This window comes from Passer domesticus, chromosome 5 (assembly GCF_036417665.1).
Source record: "Passer domesticus isolate bPasDom1 chromosome 5, bPasDom1.hap1, whole genome shotgun sequence".
Lineage (NCBI taxonomy): Eukaryota > Metazoa > Chordata > Aves > Passeriformes > Passeridae > Passer > Passer domesticus.
In genome coordinates this window covers 69,931,516-69,954,078 of record NC_087478.1, presented here as the reverse complement: position 1 = coordinate 69,954,078, position 22,563 = coordinate 69,931,516, and the positions used below count along the sequence as shown (strand labels likewise).

At 38.2% G+C, this 22,563-nt stretch overlaps 1 protein-coding gene across 8 annotated transcripts in view; it reads right to left on the bottom strand.

Moving 5' to 3' along the window:
* The window catches only part of DGKI (diacylglycerol kinase iota), a 201,466-nt gene that overhangs the window by 48,319 nt on the left and 130,584 nt on the right, over positions 1-22,563 (bottom strand). For all 8 annotated transcript variants that reach the window (XM_064420908.1, XM_064420900.1, XM_064420902.1 and 5 more), the window contains 6 exons: positions 18,799-18,899; positions 9,284-9,363; positions 7,402-7,446; positions 4,310-4,379; positions 1,858-1,898; positions 123-250 (listed from right to left, as the gene is read on the bottom strand). In XM_064420908.1, coding sequence (XP_064276978.1) covers positions 123-250; positions 1,858-1,898; positions 4,310-4,379; positions 7,402-7,446; positions 9,284-9,363; positions 18,799-18,899 — 465 coding nt within the window. The remainder of the gene's footprint in view (positions 1-122; positions 251-1,857; positions 1,899-4,309; positions 4,380-7,401; positions 7,447-9,283; positions 9,364-18,798; positions 18,900-22,563) is intronic.

The window sequence follows — 22,563 nt, the reverse complement described above, 5'->3', positions numbered from 1 at the left end:
GCTGGATTTGTTCCTACCTAATACCCACCCTCCCACAACTCCTAGTCCTTCAGAAAAGGGGACCAGAAAGAGATGTCCATCTCTAATACACCTGATGAAAACCAGATTCCAGCAGCACTCACCCAGTTGCCTGCTCCACTACCAGGTCAGGCATTCCTGGTGGCGTCCCCACCTGCTGAGACATTACCATCTCTGGGTCCAGAATAAAAATCTCGTCCTGCGAAATTTCCGTCACAAAGTGCAAATGTTCCTGTTGGAGTGACACAAGCAACAAATCATGAACCTGCAGCAGCACTGGTCCCTCAGAGTACCCAGCTGCCCTAGAATGAGTTGAGTGCATGTCAGGTTCCCTGAAGAATATTCAAGGGACTTTGTATTTAAGTGTGTGCTCACACATACAGACACATTAAAATCAATGCCGCAGAAGTCACCAATTTATTTGTCATTCAAGCCAAACAAGATTCCCCATGAGCAAGCTACACACTCACGGCAATATTTTAAAAGCTGTTCCTCGATGACTATGCCATTCTGATGAAACCTGCAGGTCTACGCATAAAGCTGAGGTTTGCTTTTTGAAATGAGGACCAACACCTGAAGTCTCTTCTTTGATGATGGTTGACAGAATTTTTCACTTCCAGATCTCCACCAGTTGTACATTCTGTTTTCACATCTCCATTACCAAAACTCTCTTTCTCAATCCTTTATTTTGTTATTGACACTGGATGCTTATTGTCTTTCAAAAAAAAACATTGAGTGTGAGTATGCCTGTCTATGTAGTGAAATGGGTAGGAAATTTGCCACTGTTTGTGTGCTGGGACCAACACACAGTATTTAATTTTTTCTCCACAGAATCACAGGATGAAGGAGTAGGCATTAAAAATGACCATAAGTAGAGCATCAAGCATTGGAGAAATGCAGAATAAGCCCAACAGAGTCAAATTACCCAGTTTAATCTGTAGCAGTATCTTCTTCACCCCTGCTAGATTGATTACAATGTTAGATTACAACATCAATGTTGTAATGTTAGATTACAACATCAAACCACTTGTTTGACTGTGTGAAAAGTCCCACGGTGTCTACATGCAGACACTGAACAGGGGAACACTGAACTGAAGTCACAGCTCCTTCTGCTTGAGCTAAAGCACCAGCTGCTTTTGCTAAGAAACAGTAACATGTTCATGTGATTCAGAAACAGCTTACACAGCTCTCAGGGGGACCAGATACAAACAACCACAGTGTGAAATCAACAATTTGCACTTAATGCTGAGCAACTAATTGGCCTGTTCTGGCTACAAATCAGAAACACCAAAAGCCCTGTAAAATTTTCAGTGTCTTTTAAAAAATGTATTCAGATTGTCAGATCTACGCCACAGGTTTGAATCCAGCAGACGCACAATTTTTTTGGTGTTCCTTGTGACTATTTTGTGCATCTCTGTTCATAATTCTCAAATTGTAACAACATCTTAATTTCCATAGCTATTTCATGGCATACACATACACACACAGGATCAAGACTTCTGATGCCTAAAAGCAACATTGAAAAGATAAATACAAATACATTGGTGCCATACAGATGTCCCTAGTAAGACTTGATAAGGACAAAAAATTGCAGAAAATTCTGATCTGTACCAGATTGGTAGTAAACAGAATGGTCAGCAGATACAAGACTTCAGTGAAACAACATGAATTAGATCAACTAAAAAACAGCCCAGAATTTTTTTTCTCCAATTGTAATGAGACATCATGAGCAACCTTTTGCAACAGACAGGAAGAATGGCAGATAATTCATTTTAAGCTGCATCTGATGTAGCTTTAAAAAAATAAATCTATAGAAATAAAAAACAAATAAGGATTTACCTGAGATCTGTCAATGCGGTAAAAACGATCAGCAGAAGTTGCTGCAAGACAGAGAAACAACAGCAGAAAATAGTCTGAGCAGGAGTGCATGGACAAGCTGGGCTGCACTAACATCACTGGGTCCTAAAACAACCCCTGTGTCAGGGAAGTCACAGTGGCTCCACAAGAACATAAGTTAATTCCTATATGAGTGGGGTATCTTGGGTCAGTACTGTGACCAGCGTCTTTGTCAATGGCACAGAGAATGGAATCGATCATGCCCTCAGCAAGTTCCCTGCTCACACCAGCCTTGGTGGAGCAGTGAACACGCTGGAGGAAAGGGACACCAGCCAGGGGGACCGTGGCATGCTTGAGAGGTGGGCCAGTGTAAACCTCATGGAGTTCAACAAAGTGCAAGGTCCTACACAGGAGCCATGGCAGTCCCAGCACACCTACAGGCTGGGTGGAGAAGTGATTGAAATCAGCCCTGCAAAGGATTTGTGGGTGATGGCTGCTGAAAAACTCAGCATGACCCAGCTGGGTGAGCTTTTAGCCCAGAAAGCCAGCCATGTCCTGGGTATCAGTAAAATGGAAAGTGGCTAGCAGGTCAAGGGAAAGGATTCTCTGCCTCCACCCTGCTCATGTGAGACCCTGCCTGGAGCGCTGTAGTTCTGCTGCCCGCAGCACAAGGACCTGGAACTGCCAGAGCAAGTCCAGAGGAGAGCTGTGAAGTTGATATGGGGACTGGAGCACCTCCCTTACAAAGACAGGCTGAGAAATCTGGGGCTATTCAGCCTGGAGAAGAGAAGGTTGCATGGAGACTCCAAAGCAACCTTCCAGCATCTGAAGAGGTCTACAGGGAGGCTGAAGACAGACTCTTCATCTGAACTCTGGTGACAGGACAAGGAGTAAAGGTACAAACTGAAAAAAAAGGGGGAAATTCAGGCTGGATATTAGGAAGAAATAACTGTGAGAGTGGTGAGATGGTGGAACAGGTTGCCCAGGGAACTTGTCAATGCCCTAACCCTGGCAGTGTTCAAGGTCAGGCTGGGTAAGGCCTTGAGCAGCCTGGTCTAGTGAGAAGTGTCCCTGCCCATGGCAGGGAGGTTGAGCCTAGATGATCTTTAGGCTCCCTTCCAACTCTTAACATTCTACGATTCTACATTCATATCCCATTAAATGCTGAATTTAAAGAAAAGGCTTAATGAAACAGCAGTCACGAAAATATTAACTTAAATATTTTTAAAATGTATAAAATGGATTTCAGTCTTATAAGAATTGATTACATTAAAATATGTGACAGAAAAAGCTGCTTTGTTCCGATGAGAGTATAGCGTGTATATATATATATATTGAATTTGATGGGTCTAATGGGATTAATTCAAATTCTGAATCTAAAGAAGAATAATATGCTTAGAAGCTCTTTATAAATCAAATGCTCGGCCACAGATATTGACTCTGAATTACCAGCATGTTCAAGGGAAATTTATGCTACTCATGAAAAACACATGAAAATAGGGGAATTCACTAAATGAAGCACATATTATGAATCTTGTCATTGCCAAATAATTTATATTACTAACCTCAAAAGTATTTATCATTTACAATGTGCTTCACCAGATGTGATTTTTTTTTGTATCTGCTTTGCATTTATTTGGGTGAGTGAAATCAGGTTCATTCACTCTGCAGTTACGACACAAGAGCACAGTGATGTAGCATTGTAGGTTTTGGCACTTCACAGGAATATCAAATACTAAAGACAAAAACTGAACACATCTACCCATCTAGCTTTCTCCAAAAACCAAACAGATTCTCACTATGGCTTTTATCAATGTCCCTCATGAGAGACAAGGAACAGTGATTAGAAATTGCCAAGGAAAATTTGTTTTTGTTTTGAGCATTAAAAATTTAAGCCTCCCATGTTGAAGCTTTTATAAAAGCAGATGCCATCCATTTCAGCTGCTAATTCCAGTGCTGTGGAGCCTGATGTAGGGCCCAGATAAGTCGTCTGCTTTGACAAAGTCTGGGTCAAATACAAGTGCAGCTCTCCAGCACAGAGTTACAAGGAAAGCATGGTACATTTCTGTCACCTAGACACTGCAGTGCCCAAAGACTACAACACCTGCAGAGAAAACAGGGTGAAGAACTCAGCCTTACACCAATTGCCACAACTGGCTGTACTCTGAGCTCAGGCAGTGCATGCAATTAAGTCTGCTCTTCACAGCAGAGACACTGATAAACCAAGCTTCTAACCTGCCTCAGTGGAATGCCTCTCTGTGGCATGAAAAACCTACAGGACATATTTTGATTGTTAGATGAAGGGCCTGTTTAATTTTTTCAGCTCCTTTTTTACCTGCTCAGTATAACAAGAAGGAACAGTTACTGTTCTCCAGTATTACACTCAGAACTATCCTCCACAGGCACACCAGAAGCAGGCAGCATGCTGGGCACAGCAGAAGGGAGATGCACTTACCATCTAGAAAGCACCATCTAGGAGAGAGCCTCTGAACAGAAAGTACTCTGGGGAAAGAGCTTTCCTGGTCCTGGATAGGACATGAAAATTGTGTTATTAAAGAAAACCCAGCAAACATTTCTTCTCTGATGAAAAGGACTGTTTTCTAGACTGACTTTTTCATTTTGCTTTACTGACATTGCACAATGTGCAAAAGCTATATAACCCAGGAACCAAATTAAATTACTGGGGAGGAATTAAAATTTTCTTCTTAATCTGTACTTATCAAAGACTCAAACAGGCTACCCCATGTGTTTTTAGCTCTGACTGGAGTGGAAAAGGGATCAAAAGGGATCTAAGAGAGCAGAGGATGATCATGGCTCTGCTTCATGCTGCCAGTGAATGGCCAGCCAGATTCCTAAACCTGATGCATATAACATTTAAACACAAACATATTTGCATAGGGCAAAACAGAGTGGCATGGATCTTTGGCACACAAAATTTGTATAGACACAGATTCTAGCATTATTCACATGCTAAGCAGTACAATCAGAACATCTGTAAATGTTGTAAATTCCGGTACATGTTGGCTCAAGATTAAACTTTAGTCCTCTTTCAGACAACAGATCACAGAGTAGTATATCAAGCCACATGGCAGGAAGAGAAAAAGTAAAAGCAACAGGAAGGATTTTACTTGATCCCATAAACCTTATTCTCATATACGGCTTATGGTATCCAGCATCTGTGCATCCCAGAGATGGAGACAAGGACAGCAAAACATCCCATTAAGTGTACTCTAACTGTACATGAGGAGTAAATCACACATCTCAGGGATTTAACAGAATCAGATTTAAAATACAACTTTTTCTGATACAGGCAAACAGACTTGTGGGATTTTAGGTCTGATTGTATTGCCACTGGAGTGTTTGTCAGAAAATCAAGGATCTCTGAAACCTGCTGGGCTTGCTGGCATTGTTGTGTCTACATGCACAAAACTTTATGTATCTTAATTATTAGTCCACCCTGTGTTGAATGGAAGGGACTGCAACACAAAGGACAAAAGGAAGAAAACTTCCAATGGTGTGTACTAAAATGAAGTTTATAAAAAGAGGAGAAATCAGTAAAATTCATAGAGTACAAAATGCTGAGAAAATGCAGATAGGAATACTACTGGTAAATGTCAGCTTGAGTCACAAATTGCACATTGTGACATACTCCCTCCAAGACTTCATTACAGTTCAACTACAGACCTAGCTTGCAAAGTTTCAGGCCCATGAGAATGATATTTTGTGAGCCTTAAACTCATTAGAGAAACAAAACAGAATGAGAAAACACTCCAGTAAATTTTTTCTCATTTGCACCTTGGTTTGCTAATAATTCTGCTGACTGCCTATGTTTTGAACTGCAAAGGAATCACACAAGAGAATTTCATTTATGAGATTTAAAAGTACCCATGACACTTTATTAGTGAGGTCTAAAGACAGTTCAATCAGCTGAAGCACCTTATTCATGCCCTTTATCCCCCTCTTTTTCCCATTTCTGTAACATGTAGAGGGATACCAACAAATACAGAATAAACCTCAAATTAACCTAATGAGACAATTTGCAGAAATGAACCACTGTGGAAAAAAAAAATATTACTAGACAAACAAGTACCAAATACAAAACACAGAGAGGGTGCATTTAAAATGTAGAATCATAAAAAATGAATGGTATGTTAGGGATTTCACACTGCTGTGCACTAGAGAAAATGGGTAGGCAACTAATTTATATACTGCTGTAACTGCAGAGGTTAGAGCCAAGCATGGAGCTGATTTCTGACATTTCATACTCTCTTGTACATCTCCCCATATACACAGATTTTGTTCGTCATTTTACCTCAGGCAGTTTTCTACACATGGAGCAGTCAGCAGTCACTTAGGTTAATTCATTATGAGTGGAACAGAATCATACATGCTGGTTTATTAGTCAATTTGCTAGACACTAACACTGTTCCAAAACCCAGTTCCAGGGCGATGATTGATGGAAATGTCAAGAATATGAAGTTAGCATTGGGCAGGGAAACAAAGAAAAAACCATCAACTGATATAAAGAAGGCAAGTCCAGGAAAACATGCCAAATTGCATTTGCTTATAGTGTCTACAGTCAGAGCATCTACAGGCATTCTCATGAAACTGGAATTCTGCATCCCTCAAGTAATCATTATCTCCAAAGAAATTATCTGCAATTTTACCACAATTGCTTCCTGTAGGCTGGCTCTCTATATGCTTCTCAGTGAACTCATTCCTGCTGATGCAACAAGACTTGCATTGTTATTTCTAGAAAGATGCTATCAGCACCATGCAAACTTGTCCTGTGATCCTAAGCACTATGGCAACTTACCATGGTCTGTGCCAAATCTCCATGCTAACATCAGATAATTTCAGGAGTCAGTAGAGTTAGTCTCACACAGTTTACTTCCAATTTAAGCACTCTACAATGAATTATTTTACTGAGAGAAATATGCATTCTTGAATGATACTTCCAACTGAAAATACAAGTTCTGTATTGCATAAATTTTAGAATAAAGTTGCAAAACACAAAGAGACCAATTGTAAGAACTATCCACCTAAACTAAAACCTATTTATCTCATGCAGAAAACACACATGTGCTTAGGATGGATTAAAAAATTACCCTGAGGATTATGTAAATTCGAGGTAGATGGCTGTCCTGTACAGAATTATTAAGAGGCTGGGCTTGCTAAAACACCTTTTTTCCCCCCCCCAGGGATAGACTTTGCTACAATAGCTATGCAATACAACATGTCATTGTTCAGTTTCTCAGACAGAGAAACAATTTTGTCATTTGTCCTACAGGACACATTTTCTCATTCACTTCAATATGGAAAATACTGCTATTGCAATATCACAACCATCATCAAGCTTTGCTAATTTTAAAGGTGATTCCATAGAACTTGCCCAAGAGAAAGCAGAACTTGCTTCCAATATTTAAGGGTAAATTAGATAATCAGATAATTAGAAATTCATCTAACATATGAGTTCCAATGCAAAGAGTGTCACTCCCATTTTTAAGCCTCTTTCTGTTCTGATACTAAAAGGAAAGCTTCTCTTACCTGGTAATGAACTCTTTGTGTCGTAGAGGTTACTGACTGTAGGTCCTAGCAGGAAAATGAAAGACATTACAATGATGAAAAAGATTACAGCAACAAGAGCTGTATGTAGTTCTACTATCTGAAGTGGTTGGGCAAACACAAATCATTTTGCAAGTATTTTTCACTGGTTTTAAGCATTTGAAACAAACTCCACAGAAAAATCAAGGAAAGCTCACTCAAAGTTTAGATTTGTATGTATTTGGCCAAAAAATAGTTTCAAAAAAAGGAGATTGCACTAATGTATCTTATCATATTAAGAAATCTATTTATTCCAAGAGAACTGTCTAAATTTACAATGTCAGCAACAAAATTAATGAAAATATGTCAAAAATCTTTAAGACACTTTTGCAAATATTTCAGAGTGATTAATGCACTTAAGAAAATCACTGACAGTTCCCTCTATTTTAAGACAACCTCACTCCAAGAAGGTCATATCAGAATGATCCTGACATTTAGCAGGGTTCAGGCATCTAATTTATTTTAATAGAGATTTTATCAAATAGTTATAGCGCATGACATAGTCTACTAAAGAGCCAGGCTGGCAGACTGTTGCCCTCCAGCAGCATGGAAATTGGCAGAGCCCAGCCAACCTTGACATCTCTACTCCCAGCAAATGGGACTGAGCCAAATCAAGCACACATGCAAAAATTAGTACAAACCCTGCAAAAGGTTGGAGAAACACAGTTCCTCCACAACCACTATGGGTAATTCAACCAAAATATCTAGCTGTGCTTCCTTCAGGGTTTGTACCTAAAACTGCCTGAGATCACAGTGTGAGATCACATTTTTAATCTGATGAGGTCATCATCCATCATTCTTAGTATTTCACTGTAATTTTCTGAACTGGATACTTCAAATATGCACCACCTTGCAATATGGATTTATGTCTGATAATTACAGTCACACTCCAGGTCTGAATTAAATGCATTTGATAAAAGGAATCCTGGCTGAAATGCAAAGAAGTGAAAGCCTGAAGTGAGATACTAAGTTTCTTATTCAGACTGCCAGCGTGGAATTCCAAAATCTATTGGAAGTCAATGGCTTTCAAAGAGTTCAATGGAAGGGATGAGCTTCATAGTTCCTACATAAACTAGATAAACCATTTATAAATTCTTATAAATGCTTATATATAAATTGCTTATAAATGTAATGTTATCAGACTTGTAAATGTTTTTGAAAGCTATCACTAAGAGATTGAAAATATCAGAGACAATACATTAATGAAAATCCATTCGTTTTATCACTAAAGGAGCCCACACTTAAAATTATTTGGGTAATGAGGCATTTGGAGTCTGCATTTTCCAGGCTGTATTGTAGTATGAACTCTCATGAGGCAAGGTGTTTAAGAACAAGAGCAAAACCACTTTTAGCTGTGTGAACACCCATTTCTCTGTCTTTGAAAATATCTAGTTGATATTTGCTGTGTTTAGTGGTGTCTCATATTACTCCATTATTAGAGAACGACATTTGCATAATTAGACCCACTCAAATAGCACAGTGTTTATCCTTGCATAACACATTTTCTAGTCCATAATTTATGTAATTTCAACAAGGTATATGGAAAGTCCTAGTATTCCATTATAAATCAAGGAGAAGTAAACAAACCCATCCAATTCAATTCTGTTATCATTTAAAAGGAATCAGTATGATTTTTAATTTCCTGTTTAGGGACTACTTTTCAGTACTTTTATTATCATATCTTAATTCTAGAATTTCGGTTTCAATGGTAGGCAAATTGCAATACTCTTGATACATGTTTGCTGCAGCTATTAGACCCCTGCACTAAGAACAGAAAAGCATAAAATAGGTTTGTGAATGATACCTGAATTCACAAAGGCCTCACCTCTTGTAGACGGTCAATGTACATACGACAAGTCTCCAAGTCACAATCTCCTCGTACAACTATGATCCCTAGTGGAATGGCTGAAAAAATCCAAAACAAAGAAAAACCTCTTTAACTGAAGTCTCTTGAATTGTAACAGACTTACAATGGTTTCCAATGTTGTTTTTTTTCATATCTTCATGAAAGCTTTCTGCTATCTAAACCTTAACAGTTATGTAAAATCAAGAGCATATTAATCCTCATCAGTTTCACCCACTTATAATTATCAATATTTCATTTTCAACCACCTTTTATGGTATCATGAAAGAAGCTAAAACATACTCAGTTAAATTAAGTACTTCATTTTCAGATCTGAACATCAAATATTGTTTGTAAAACAAAGGAACATACCCGAGAATAAGAGTTATGGGGGGCACCCTTGTATCTTGAAATAAGAGTGATATTTCATTCTCAGAACTCAAAGTCTACAAGTTTTAAGCAATGGAAATCACAGCCTGATGTCAGGGAAAACTATCCAATGCCAGGTTATTTTTATCTAAGGATGCTTTTAAACCAAAACAGATACTATTCCATCTACACACAGAATCTACATATTTCCGTATTTAGTCAGACGGGGGGGAAAAAAAAAGATAACTCGTGAAAATACAGCAAAACCTTTCAGGTTAGGGCCAAATTTTTAATAACAGGAAATCGAGTTTTTCACATTCTTTCTGTTCTTGCCACCAAAGAGTCCAAAACAAAATCACAAAAAGAAAAATAAATAATAAGGAATACAATAAAAGAAAAAAAGTGAGTCCACAAGAAAGGTACCAAGAGAGCTACCTACTAAGATCTCATTAAATAAAAAGAAAGCAAGTGAAAAATCTTGAGTACCTAATTTTGTGAAAGTGAATCACTGAATTAAGTTCTTTTTTTCTCCCTGAAGGGTCTTAAATCAAATAATGGTGAAAAAATTTATGGGAGCAGCGGGAAAGATATTTAAATCCTCACATGAAATATTCCAGAAGCAGAACAGAATATCAACTCATAAACAATTTTGATAGCTGGATAACGAGCAGCAACATAAAATCACCAAGGTTTCTGAGAGAAACAGAAAACACAACTGTGCTGCAACCCTTCCTACTGTTGAAAAGAAGTTGATTAAGTGGGAGAGATGTATTTAAATACTTACAAGTTCTTCATTCTGATAAGAGAACAAGACAGTGCTAAAAGACATTGGGGAAGACAGCTCCTATTTTTCTGGTTCACCAAAGCCTGAAGCACAGAGAGGAGCTCAGTGGTTTCCAGGGAGAAGAGCTGGGGAGCACCTGCTGCAGTCAAGGTCACTGTGAACTTCAGAGGCCAGCACAGGGCTCAGCAATGCTGCCAAAATTGGGCTTGGAAAGCAAATTGAACAGCAGAAGAGCTACAGACCCAGGAAAACAGGATGCAGGGGAAAAAATGCTGGAGTAAGAACAAGAACATAAAGAAGGAATAGGCAGGAAGGAAGAGGTCACACATCTCCTGAAACAACAGTGACACCCATAGTGATGACAGTCCCCCTGCACATTTTCAGAGAGTCCAGGTCGAAACAGTGCTCATGGAGACCTCCGAGATTCTTTCACTGCAGAACAGAGACTGAGGGACAAGCAAGTGGAAGGAGGGTCAGAAGCAGGGCTTGCTTCAAACACCCCAGTGCTCTGGGTTACAGACTGATTCTCTTTGCTTAGTGCTTATTATTTACTTAAACTTTTTGGCAGAAGCCCCTTAAGCGCCTTGCAGAGACTTCTTAATGGCTATCTAGATTCAATTGAACAGTTGAACAGATCCCTTTGCAGCCCTTACTGAGAGAAGTGTTTGTTAAATTCATTTGTAGCACTAAAAACTGAATTGTAGCAGACATGACTACACCTTCAACAGCTACAGAGCACTAGAGAGTTACAGCACTGGCTCACAGACTGTCACCACAGATTTTCTTCTCTCTTCTCTGCACTTAATGGGGACTAAAGCTTTGACCTGATAAAACAACACATGACAGAATTGAAATCCTTAACTATCACCACTCCCGACAGACCGAAAAAGGAGGACCTTAAAACATTTGTAATTCTAAAGAAATATAGCAAAATATCTAAAAATAAAAAACTAGCATGCAATAGATATCTTAATGGTGGTACTTTGTGAGTCTCATCTAATGATTGAAGAAGTAGTGATTCACAGCTTTAATTAAATTATGTGATACTGGTTCTTAGTGGTCAATGAACAGTTGTGAAACTCTGGGCTGTGTGACTTTGTCCTTAAAAAGAAAAGTTATGCCTTGACTGTTTGGAAATAGTGAATTAACATGATCTATGGCATTTGGGGTCAAGAGTCAGCTAAGGTGTAATGTGCAAGGTGGGTCTCAAGTGGTTCCATTCCATATGGTTTATGGCCTTTGAAAAGCTTTTAAAGTCATTACTGGATAACACTACAGTATATGCTAAAATGTTGCTTCCCAGTTTTTGTTGTTGTTGTTCATTTGTTGCTTGGTTGGTTTCTTTTGCAAGACCCATTTGTCTTTCAGCAAGGAAAATGTTCACAGCCCTGATTTTTATCATAAACCACAATAAGCAATCAAAATGCACCACACAGTCAGGACTTACAGAGTGCTTCAATAGTTGCTGTTCTAAAACAAAAGCAAATGCTTAGTGATTGATAATGGGATAGAAACTCTGGGGTTGCTGCTCTTTCTACAAATAGTGCAATAGCATGCAATAGAGGCAAAATAATTTAATTTATGATAAATCAATTAAAGGCCAAGTCAACATGCATAGCAAACAGTAACATTGTGGGCACTTTCATCCAGGACTAAAGGAGCCTCTGCATTTGCTGTGTGGATGAGGATGTGGACAGTACAAATCCCTGTGGGGCACAGGGATTACTGGATATGCCAGGAGAGAGGTGGAAGTGCAAACACATTAAGAGCACGGGCACTACAAAACAACTTTCCATGTACCCACACACTGTACACTCCTGTGAACATATGGATAAACCCACACATGTGACTACGCCAAAAATAAGGAAGAGCCTCAGATCATGAGCCAAGCCACAGTACTCAAGTGCCAGATATTTTTCTCCTGAGGCGTCTGCTCTTCTGGCGACTTGCATCCATGTCCCAGTTCCTTTGTGCTCCATGAATGTTGAAAAAGGATTTCACCCGGGCAGCTGTGATGAGCAGCAGTGCAAGAACCCAGGAAATGAGAGAGGCAGACAGCTGCTTCATAATCTGAACCAGTACTGCAGAAAGGTTTTTGTTCCTAGCAACATGAACCAAAACCAAGGATCTGCAGGAGAAGGGTTGGGCAGATGCAGCAGTATGGCCAGCCTGGTGTTCTAATTAAGTGCAAGATTAGGAGTGATTTCCTAAGTCCTCATGAAATTAGCTGTGGAATTTATAAGCAACAAACAAATCTTCCACCTATTAAGTGTTCATTATGCTGAATACCTAGGGCTAGTGAACTCTTTAATAGTATTGAGGACACAAATGAAGGAAGCCCAAACATACTTACATTATTATAAAATTCAATTAACTTACCTGTTTATTGTTATGAAAGTATTCAGTTTGTGATCTTAATACCATGATTAACCCACTCAAATCCCAAACAAAACAGCCTTGAGACAGAGCATTACAGTAGATGTGAATGCCAGAAAAACTCATTCTGATTCTGACACACCTCGGGGGACAGGGGAGATTAGACATTGGACTGTAAATGTTTAATGTAACAAATAAAGGATCCTCACTACTGAATATGTCATAAGAAAGCCATTTTCTTAAAGAGCTTCCACTGATATTAAGAATATGAAGGACCAAGCAAATTCATGGTGGAGAATTATAAAATATTCAGACATTTTTATTAAGAGGTTTGGCTTTCACCAGTATGGTTTTAATAAAACTGAGTTTGTACAAAAGGATTTTCTTACCACACAAATCTAAGTCACATATCTCTTCAGATCCCTTCTGCTTATTATACTGAAAAAACCCAATTCTCTCTAGGTTCATTGGCTACTAGTTTTTTTAGCCCACTTGCAAAATTCTCACATATAAGGAGATAAAACACAGTGGAGGTTATCAGATTAAACCAGACCATGTTTGAAAAGGCAGTCATCTGCTCCAGTCTCTCAGTGATTTTTCCAATATCCTGCCAAAAGGGAAGAAGCAGCCCAAGTCAAAGGAGGAGAGAACCTGTGCCAAACACCACACAACAAGGAACAGATTATAGAAAAAAAAAAACTGAAGAGCTGGGAATTGAAGGTGGCTGGGAATGGATATTGGGAGTAAGAGCTGGCAGCAGAGATCTGGATAAACAACAAATAAATATTTAGGGTAAAGAAAAAGAGCAGAAACCTGTGCTGTGAGGTCTGCAGAGACAGACTAAGACAGGCAGGAAGGATGTGTATGGGATGAGTTATCCAAAGGGGACAACCAGGACTAAAAATGTAAGAGGAAATCAAATCAGAAAAATGCTAACGAAACATGCAAGTTGAATATGAACAGAAGAACCTCACAGAAAAGCCAACATGAGAAAGACAAACTACAGTGTGGTTTCCTGAAAAGTTTAAAAAGGAACTTAATATTCTTGCTTCTACCCACTTCTCTAAGGTAAATATAAATTTTTATAAAGTTATGAATTTAATATAAATATAAATCTTATAAATATAAATGCCTATCTCTTCTAGTTTAAAGAAGATGACAAACTTAACACATGACAATTTCCCACTAGCTCAAAAGACATAGGACTGCACTGAATATGCCCTGTGAGGTGTCAAGACAAGGTAGATTTAGATTAGATATTAGGAAGAAATTCTCTACAATGAGACAGGCAAGACACTGGAATGGGTAGCCCAGATAAGTGGAAGATATCCCTGTCCCTGGGAGAGTTCAAGGTCAGAGCAGCCTGCTCTAGTGGAAGAGGTCCCTGCCCACAACAGTGGGTTGGAACTAGATGATTTTTAAAAATCCCTTCTCACTTAAATCATTCTGTGATTCATAATATCATTATATGAAATTTCAATGGCTTGGCTTTACTCTTTCCCCCAACCTCAGAGAACAGCAATTTCCAATATTTAACTCACTACTGACTTCTAATCCTCTTGCTTTCACTTTGCTGGGAGGCTTTAAGCAATCCATTCAAGCCCTCTCAGTTTCAGATCTTATAAAATCATCATGATGAAGAAATACCTAAATTAGCTAGTTTGTGCACAACATATATTGACAAAACAAAGTTTTTAGAGCAAGGCACTGACTTCTAAGCAGAGTGAAGGTAATGTTGTCTTCTATGGATCTTCTACCATGTGCCCAAAGAGATCTCCTGACAAATAAATGCCCAATGGTGCATCCTTTACAGGATGAAAGAGAAGGTTTGTAGCTGCACAGCCTGCCTTGTCTAAATCCATCCCGCTCAAAACTGCTTCCCAATATAAACACATTTCCTTTGTGGCTCATCAGGAAGTCTTCTGCTCCCTGCTGACTTTTATAGTACATATTCAGGCAATAAATACCAACTCCTAAGTGTTGGCCCTTTCTTACTTAGCTAGCTGTTCAAAATCACATGATCTCCAAATTAGCTTCACCTGTGATATCCCTAAGTTTTAAAGAGAGTTTATCCCTTTGATAGATCAAGGATTCCAAGTGCTTTTCTGGTATGAGGAAGCTACAGTATTACTGTACATGTACAAATCACAATGACTCACAATCTTGTCACTCTGTGTACCCCACGTATCTGATAAGAACTCCTAGGATGATCCCAAAACCCTCAAGTAACCCACGGATAGAGGTACACACATTATAGACATTTAACTACAGATAATCAAACAGACAAGAATTCAAGGTTAAGATCCCATCATGTTACAGCATCATGCACACACACAGAGCAAGGAGGCTGCACAGAAGAGGATTGTTAAGTTACAGACAGGCCAATCATTAAAAACATGGAACTAAATATTCTCTTAACATTTCTTGAGTCTAGTGTGATATTTTTTTCCAGAGGACATAATGAGCAGCTGCATCTGTGTAAAATAAAGTATGGGAAACCTAGAGCTGACACAGGGCTAAGAGTTATTTCTGATACTGTCATCACTGCAATTGGGTATGATTCCTCCTTAATTTTAGTGGTACTGAGGAAGTTAAGATTATTCTTCATGCGTAGGGCACACACAACAAGTTAAGGGCCGTAAGGGCTGACATACCCTATTAAAAAATCCCACAACTGTTCAGTTTCTGTTTATGGTGAATCATTTCACTGATACATTTTTATGATGCAAATCTGAAATGTTGTTGCTAGGAAAAACTAAGAAGCACTGAAGATCATAGGTCACTGTCTAGCTTATGTTTGGTTTGTTTGTTGCTTTTGTTTAAACATAATTACTTTCCACATATGCCTCCATTGTTAGGAAATTCTTAGTTATATTGGAAAGGAGAAAATAGGGTCTCACACACAAAGATTTTGCTGTCTTAAAAATAACTCAATTGTTCACCCACAGTGCTGCTTTGGATCACACTTTACTGCTATAACAGAAAGCCAGAGAGAGTGTACACAAGACAAGCAGGCAGTAGAGACAGAAATAAATTCTGTCCACCTAGAAACATCAGTCTTCCTCACTTCTTGAGTAAGATAATCTTAGTTGGGTCATTGTAATGTACAACTCTCATATTGGTCAGAGGTGGTGAAGCTTGTGACTAAGGTGACAAGTGCTTAGGACATGAATAAGGAGGTGTTAGAAAAGATAACTACTTTTGCAGTGAAGAATATTACAACATAACTAAAATGCCACCATATATCCCTTTCTTAAAATGCTGCATTGAAGCATTCATCCCTCTTCACTGAAGGATCAATAAGCACCCTCTGTACCATCATTAATCATCCCACACACAATACTGAGTTGTTGACAGGAGAAAAGAAGGAGCAAGGGGGGAGAAGAAAGGGACAATTCAGAAACAGCATCTGGGTTAAATGCCAGCTGCATTGACAAGAAAAGTAGAAAACAGAAGGAGAATGAACTAAGGACAGTCATGCCCTTCAAAGGACAAAATGACATTCCTTAATTGTTCTGGAGGCTTTCAAAATGAAGTGTCTACCTCCAGCAGAGTGAAGATTAATCTTCATGGAACATTTTGTATCATGAGCTCCTCTATATCAGGAAGACAATCTTAGGTGAAATAGTTGATAGATTCAAATCAGTATTACAAGCAAGCAAGCATTAATGTATTCATTGTGAGTTAAAATTATCCAGATTATTACAGTGAGGTCAGAGCTTTCAAAACTGTATTATGGAGACATGTAACAGGCAAAATCCTGAATTAGTTCTTTGTTATTTTTCCTTCAGGGGTAACTCCTTATTAACTGGCTTCCTTTTCCTGTTCAGATTGTTGTGAGATTCTGCTTTGTTCTCAAATTATTTAGGGAGGTCAAACTGGTTTTAATCCACGTGGATGGAGAATGGATATTAAGTATAGCATTCTGGATTCAGTTGTAGGTATTCTGCCAAAGCCTGAACAAGTACATAAACTTGGTATACTGTAAGCATCTAGTGAGACATCCATACACACAGGAGCTACACTCTTGCTGAAAGAAATCAGCACCTCTTTAGTAACAACTCCCCAGTAAAAGAGGCATTTAAAGTTATGTAAGCAGAGCAGTAGACTTATGACCACCAATGTATAGTAAAAATTACATGCCCTCTCACAGGACATTACTACTACAAAGGCTAAGGTGAAGTATCTTTTCTGGTCTTTTCTAGGAAAATGAGGATATTTCCTCTTTCATATTTATACAGTAAGTAACAACAGTAATGTACAAGCATTACTGGAACACTTAAAAGAGGACTGGTAGGAAAAAACAACTCATGGAAAATATCTAGAGAGAATAGTCCAGTCCAGCTATGTTATATTATCATGGTGGACATGCATTAACTTCAAAGATTCAAAAGGGTTTTATTACAAATGAACCACCAATGTCCAAAAGCAATAATTTTAACTCTTGATGAACAAATATCTGGTTTTTGAATTATAACCTCTTAAACACACTCCTACTAAGTGATCAAATCCATATGAAATCTAAAACCAGGATGCTAGATCAGTTGCTGGCATTTTTTTTATAATCTTATCATTATGAATTTTGGCAGGTGACAAATAACGTAAATACACAATTACCACTGCAGTGACAACAGTGTAAGAAGTTGTATGTTTTGTGTCAGAACATGTAATGGCTTCTAAGGACAAAAAACATGCTAACTACAGACACAGAAAATTTGCATCCATACTAAGGATGGATAAGAATAGCTCTCCTCAGATGGGAAACCCTCAAATGAACAAAGTTGTTTCTGACAGTGTTGGGGAGCTGTGTGTTCAGTGTGGCCTGAAATCTACTCAATGTAAAACTCTCAGTTTGAACTTGAAGCAAGTTCTGCTCCAGTGAGGAATAATCCTGATCCTGTTAAAATTCTTCTCAGTCCAGTGAAGAAGGCTTGGTTTGCTTTATATATATAATATGACCAAAATCCAGTAACTTCAGTTAAGGCTGTCAAGACCTATATTAAAATTTAAGCTATTTCAATTCTTTTGGTGTAAGGAGAGATGGTAGATTGAGGAGAGGGGAGACTGGAAGAGTGAAATGGAAACAGTTTAACTATCTTCCAACAATAAGATAACCAAACCAATTAAAAGGATTGTCATCCTGTAATTACCAGAGCACTCTGTATTGCAGAGGGAACTGAAGCTCTGTTGCACAACAAACACTTATGCTTGTAATTTAATATGAATAATGAGCCAGATGCGTAACAAGACTATTAAACTGTTATCACAAGCAGCCCTGTCCCTCACTGATTAATGACTCTGTGTGTCACCAAGGAAAGGAATTCCGTTTTTAAGTTCAGATAGTCATCATCAATGTTGCCAAAGCAACCACTGTCTGCTTTTGACTTACCCCTAAACACAGCAATTAAACCATTACATGAGGAAACAAAACAGTGATTATTCTCTGAAATGGAAAACTGAAGGCTGGTAAAGAATAAGGGTGTGGGGAACCCAGATTTGTTCCCCAAGATAAATGTACCTGTGCAAGAACCATGTTCCAGGTCAGTACACATTCTCAATATCAAATATATTATAGTGTTCCACTCAGCTTGAAATCTGATGCTAATCATAAAATCTGGTACAGTTTCATATACTAGAAACCCAGCAGAAACAGCAGAAAGATAGGAATTAAAAATACCCTGTGTGCAGAACATTACTTATTTTACAGTAAATATAATCACAGGGCAGAAAAATAGGTAAATAAGAAGGCAGGTGCAATCTGTATACATGATCTCTACAGAGGCTATTTATAGAGAGAGAACATTTGTACATATGCACATATAGATGAGCATACTCTCTATATTACTCATCCAAAATTTTGACTCTGTATATTGTTGTTATTTTTGGGGTAGGGGTTGTCTTGGTCAAAGTAAGATTTGTACAGAATGTTCTGTCAAAAGCAGCTACAATCTGGCTTCTTCCAACTTACAAGCTTCCCGGAGTTTTTCTTTGTCGTAATGTAGCCCCTCATATTCTTGTAAATTAATCCTGTTCACTCTGATCCGCAGGCGATCTGGGATGGAATGAGGACTGCAAGAAAACAAGAAAGCTTCTTAGACAAAGTGCTCCCTAGAAAAGTAAAGGAAAACAGGATATGAAGGGATTTCAATCTTCTCTGAAAGAAGAAAATGCACAAGCGTCTTCAAAAGTGATCCACATCCCCACAGGCCTATTCCTGCATTTAAAATTATGACTATCTACTGCACAACAGCATAGATATTACACCTTAAATAATAAGCAAGATCAGAATCCTCTTTGCTGTTTGTGTGACCTGAAACTGCAAAGGTTTTTCCTGAATTTTTATACGCCCATGAAGCTACCCCGCCCTTCTCCAGTTTGACTTTGTGTAGATTCTTAGAGCCCTACCACAGCCAGTACACACATCTGCCAACTTGAATTTCAAGACACAGAAAGATGCTTCTTGGGAAGTATCTCAGAACAACCTCTGCCCATGAGAGCATCTACACAACACTACTGAAAGATCCCAATCCAGCATCTCAGGTCTGAGAAACAGTCAACAAAAATGTGGCTAAGAACCAGATTTCAAAAGTTGTGAGTCTAATACTCAAAACCCAGGAGGACTTTTAAAAGCAGGAAGCAGTATGGCAACCTCACTTTTACAGAATTTATTCTGATTTAGATACCCCAACTACTGATAATTTTGAAAGGCTCAGTAGGTCAGTATCTAGAAATTGAGTGTTCATATACTTAATATGAAATATCCAGATAAATATGGATAGAAATTTGTCAAAAAAGCTTTCTTTTTCACTTCACACTAGTTTCTACCTTAATATAACTTTTATTTGTTTGGTTTTTTTTAAGTTTAGCTAGATTGTATACAAATTAATTTAGCCACACTTGCATCTTCCACTTTTAAAGAAAGAGAGACCATCTGTGTATCATAATGCATGTAGCAAATGTCTGTCCTGTAGGAACTCAGCCCCAGATCAGTTAAAAGTAGATTACTCTTTCTGTGCTTTTACCAAAATACTGTCTATATTTTCTGTTTTAATCTTGTTAGTACCAGGACTCTGCCTACAGTAATATTATCTAATACACGCTGCCTTTTCAAAGTCATAATACTCTCATAAATATACAGCTTTGCTTCTTTCTTTTTCTCAGTTTTAAACTACCTGACTTATAGCATTTGCACTGCTAGTGAAGGACAAGGCATATCTCACAAATGTTACCTGTGTTACCTCACTTCTAAACAGAGGTTGTAATGCGAATTTTCTCCACTAATGTAATCAATTAATCAGTGGTAGGCTTATATTCTATCACAATGGGCATCGTTTCAAACTCATTATCACAATGAATAATCTGGGTATCTCATGAAAGCAGGAGAGGAAAACAGGATGACCTCATGCCAACATCCGCAAACCTTTGGTAATTTCCTCCCTTCCAACCTACCTGTTAGTGTCCAAACACCATCCCACACAGGACGCTGTTTGGACACCAAGGGGAGAGAAAGACAACACTGACTTCTGTAGATATGCTGACTCACTACCTAATGCCATGTAAGGAAGAAAAACAAACATTACTTCTTAGCTTGAAGCCGAAGGCAACCTACTGCATGTGCAGTATCACCTTCTGAATCAAATTAGTCCTTTCACCTAAAAAGAAGTGAACAAGGTCTTTTTCTTTGCTTGAAGCTGGAGGAAGAAAAATTCTAAAATGAAGAGCATGTCTAGAATATATTTTTTCTTCCAAGAACCACACACACATGCTGCAAAATTCTCTTTTAATTAGAAATTGTTTAGGAGGACACTTCCCATGATTTTGCAAAACATATAATTTTTGATATATAGGCACACCGTATACCTCTAACTTTGCTTCTGAAGGAGCAACAAGCACACCATCTAAAGTGTGATGTGTTTTCTGAGGAGAAAATGGAGCAGGTCCAGTGTAGGAGGGCAATCAACTGGCAAGTGCCAGAGTTTGGTATTCTGTTCTGCCCTCCTCTCACACTATTTTTATGAAGACAGGCTAAAACCATCACATAAACAGGTTGTGTGCTAAAACATACAACTGGAGAGAAACAGAACTTGGCCTCTTGTCCATCTGAAAAATTTAGTTATCTTACTAAAAAAAAAAAAAATGTAACCTTGGAAACAGTAGCTTTCTACAGAAAATAAACTATTACCAGAAATAACAATGCTAGGTGTTCTTTTCTACAGGGTAGAGATTGGTACACTTAGCCAGGTCCAGTCATAAGCAGCATATTCATAAAACAGGTAAACATATATTCACATTATATTCAAATTCCTAAATACGTGTGTGTATTGACACCAACACAAAAGAGACATTTATGCAGTAACTGAAGCTTGATGGTTTTGTTCATCAGTTCTTTGCAAACACCCTTTGTTCTCTTATAATAGTGATTGGCTGACACATTGTGTCACTAAATTTTGTTACCTATTCAAAATAAATTTGATTCTAAAACTCACTATTTGAATATTCATTTCTTGTGCTATCAGACTAGTAATTGACACCAGGGTATATTGTCCTCATCAGTCAAACTAATTAACTAATTCATTCACAGAACTCTAATGGAGCTGAGCGAAATACTTCCACTATCTACACTACTTCAGTCTTCATAGACACTGCATCATAATCCATATTATTATACAAAGAGATAAATTTGTCTTTGTTCAGACATACTCAGTATATCCAGTAACCAGAAAGATTAAATACATAAGCATGTCCATGTAAAAGCAAATAACAGGGTGATGAATGCCACTGAACAGAAACATTAGCACAGTATGAATAGAAATAGATGTCTCTAAATACTGTGTAGAACAGCTTGCTTAACTGCAAGGAGAGGAAGAAAAGCTTTCCACATAAAGCACCAATTTATAAATAAATTTGGGGAGATTGCTGCACTTTAATTCAACCTAAATTACTTAAATTACTTACCTCTTAACAATTTTTTAATGGTGTATTACATAGTCAACAAAAAGTATTTGAAAGTACAGATTAATGAAGTCCATTACCTCCTAAAGAATCTAATTAAGAATTCATTCCATAAACACATCAATCCACAGAATTAAATCCTAAATGTCATTTGCCTCATGAGGATGCAAATAAAGATTGAGGTCAAATAAAACATTCTGTTTGTTCATGTTTATTATTTATAATGATTTCATTTAAACACAAACCTAAATATGACTCTTCTCCAAGATCTTTCATCTAGAAAACACACTCAGCTTTTGATGAAGCCATGACTTCCTCCTCTCACCCCTATTAATCATCCAGCAACAAGTGAGAGGATGCCAGACGGCTCACTTGGAGCACAGCTGGTTTTCCTAAGACATGTGCTCCTGCCTCCAGCCACCCAGGGAAGAGCACAGGCAGAGCAAGTTTGGGTCCTGCCCAAGCCTGGCACTCCTGCACAGCAAACAGCTACACTAAACATGCCACCAGCTTGATTCAGCTGGGTAGACAGACTTGTAAATTATAAATACCCCAATCCCCATTTCAATTATTTATGAACCCAGTGAATCATTTTTTACACTTCATGTTTCCACAGAAAAAGGAAAAAAAAAATATAAACAGTCCAACAAGTCTACAGAATCCAGTGACAAATTTCTAACACATCTTCAAGAATACAGCCCATACCATCTTACACATGGACTTTTAACATGATTCAGTAAACAGAAAAGGAAATCTACTGCCCCCCCATAGAAAAAATACT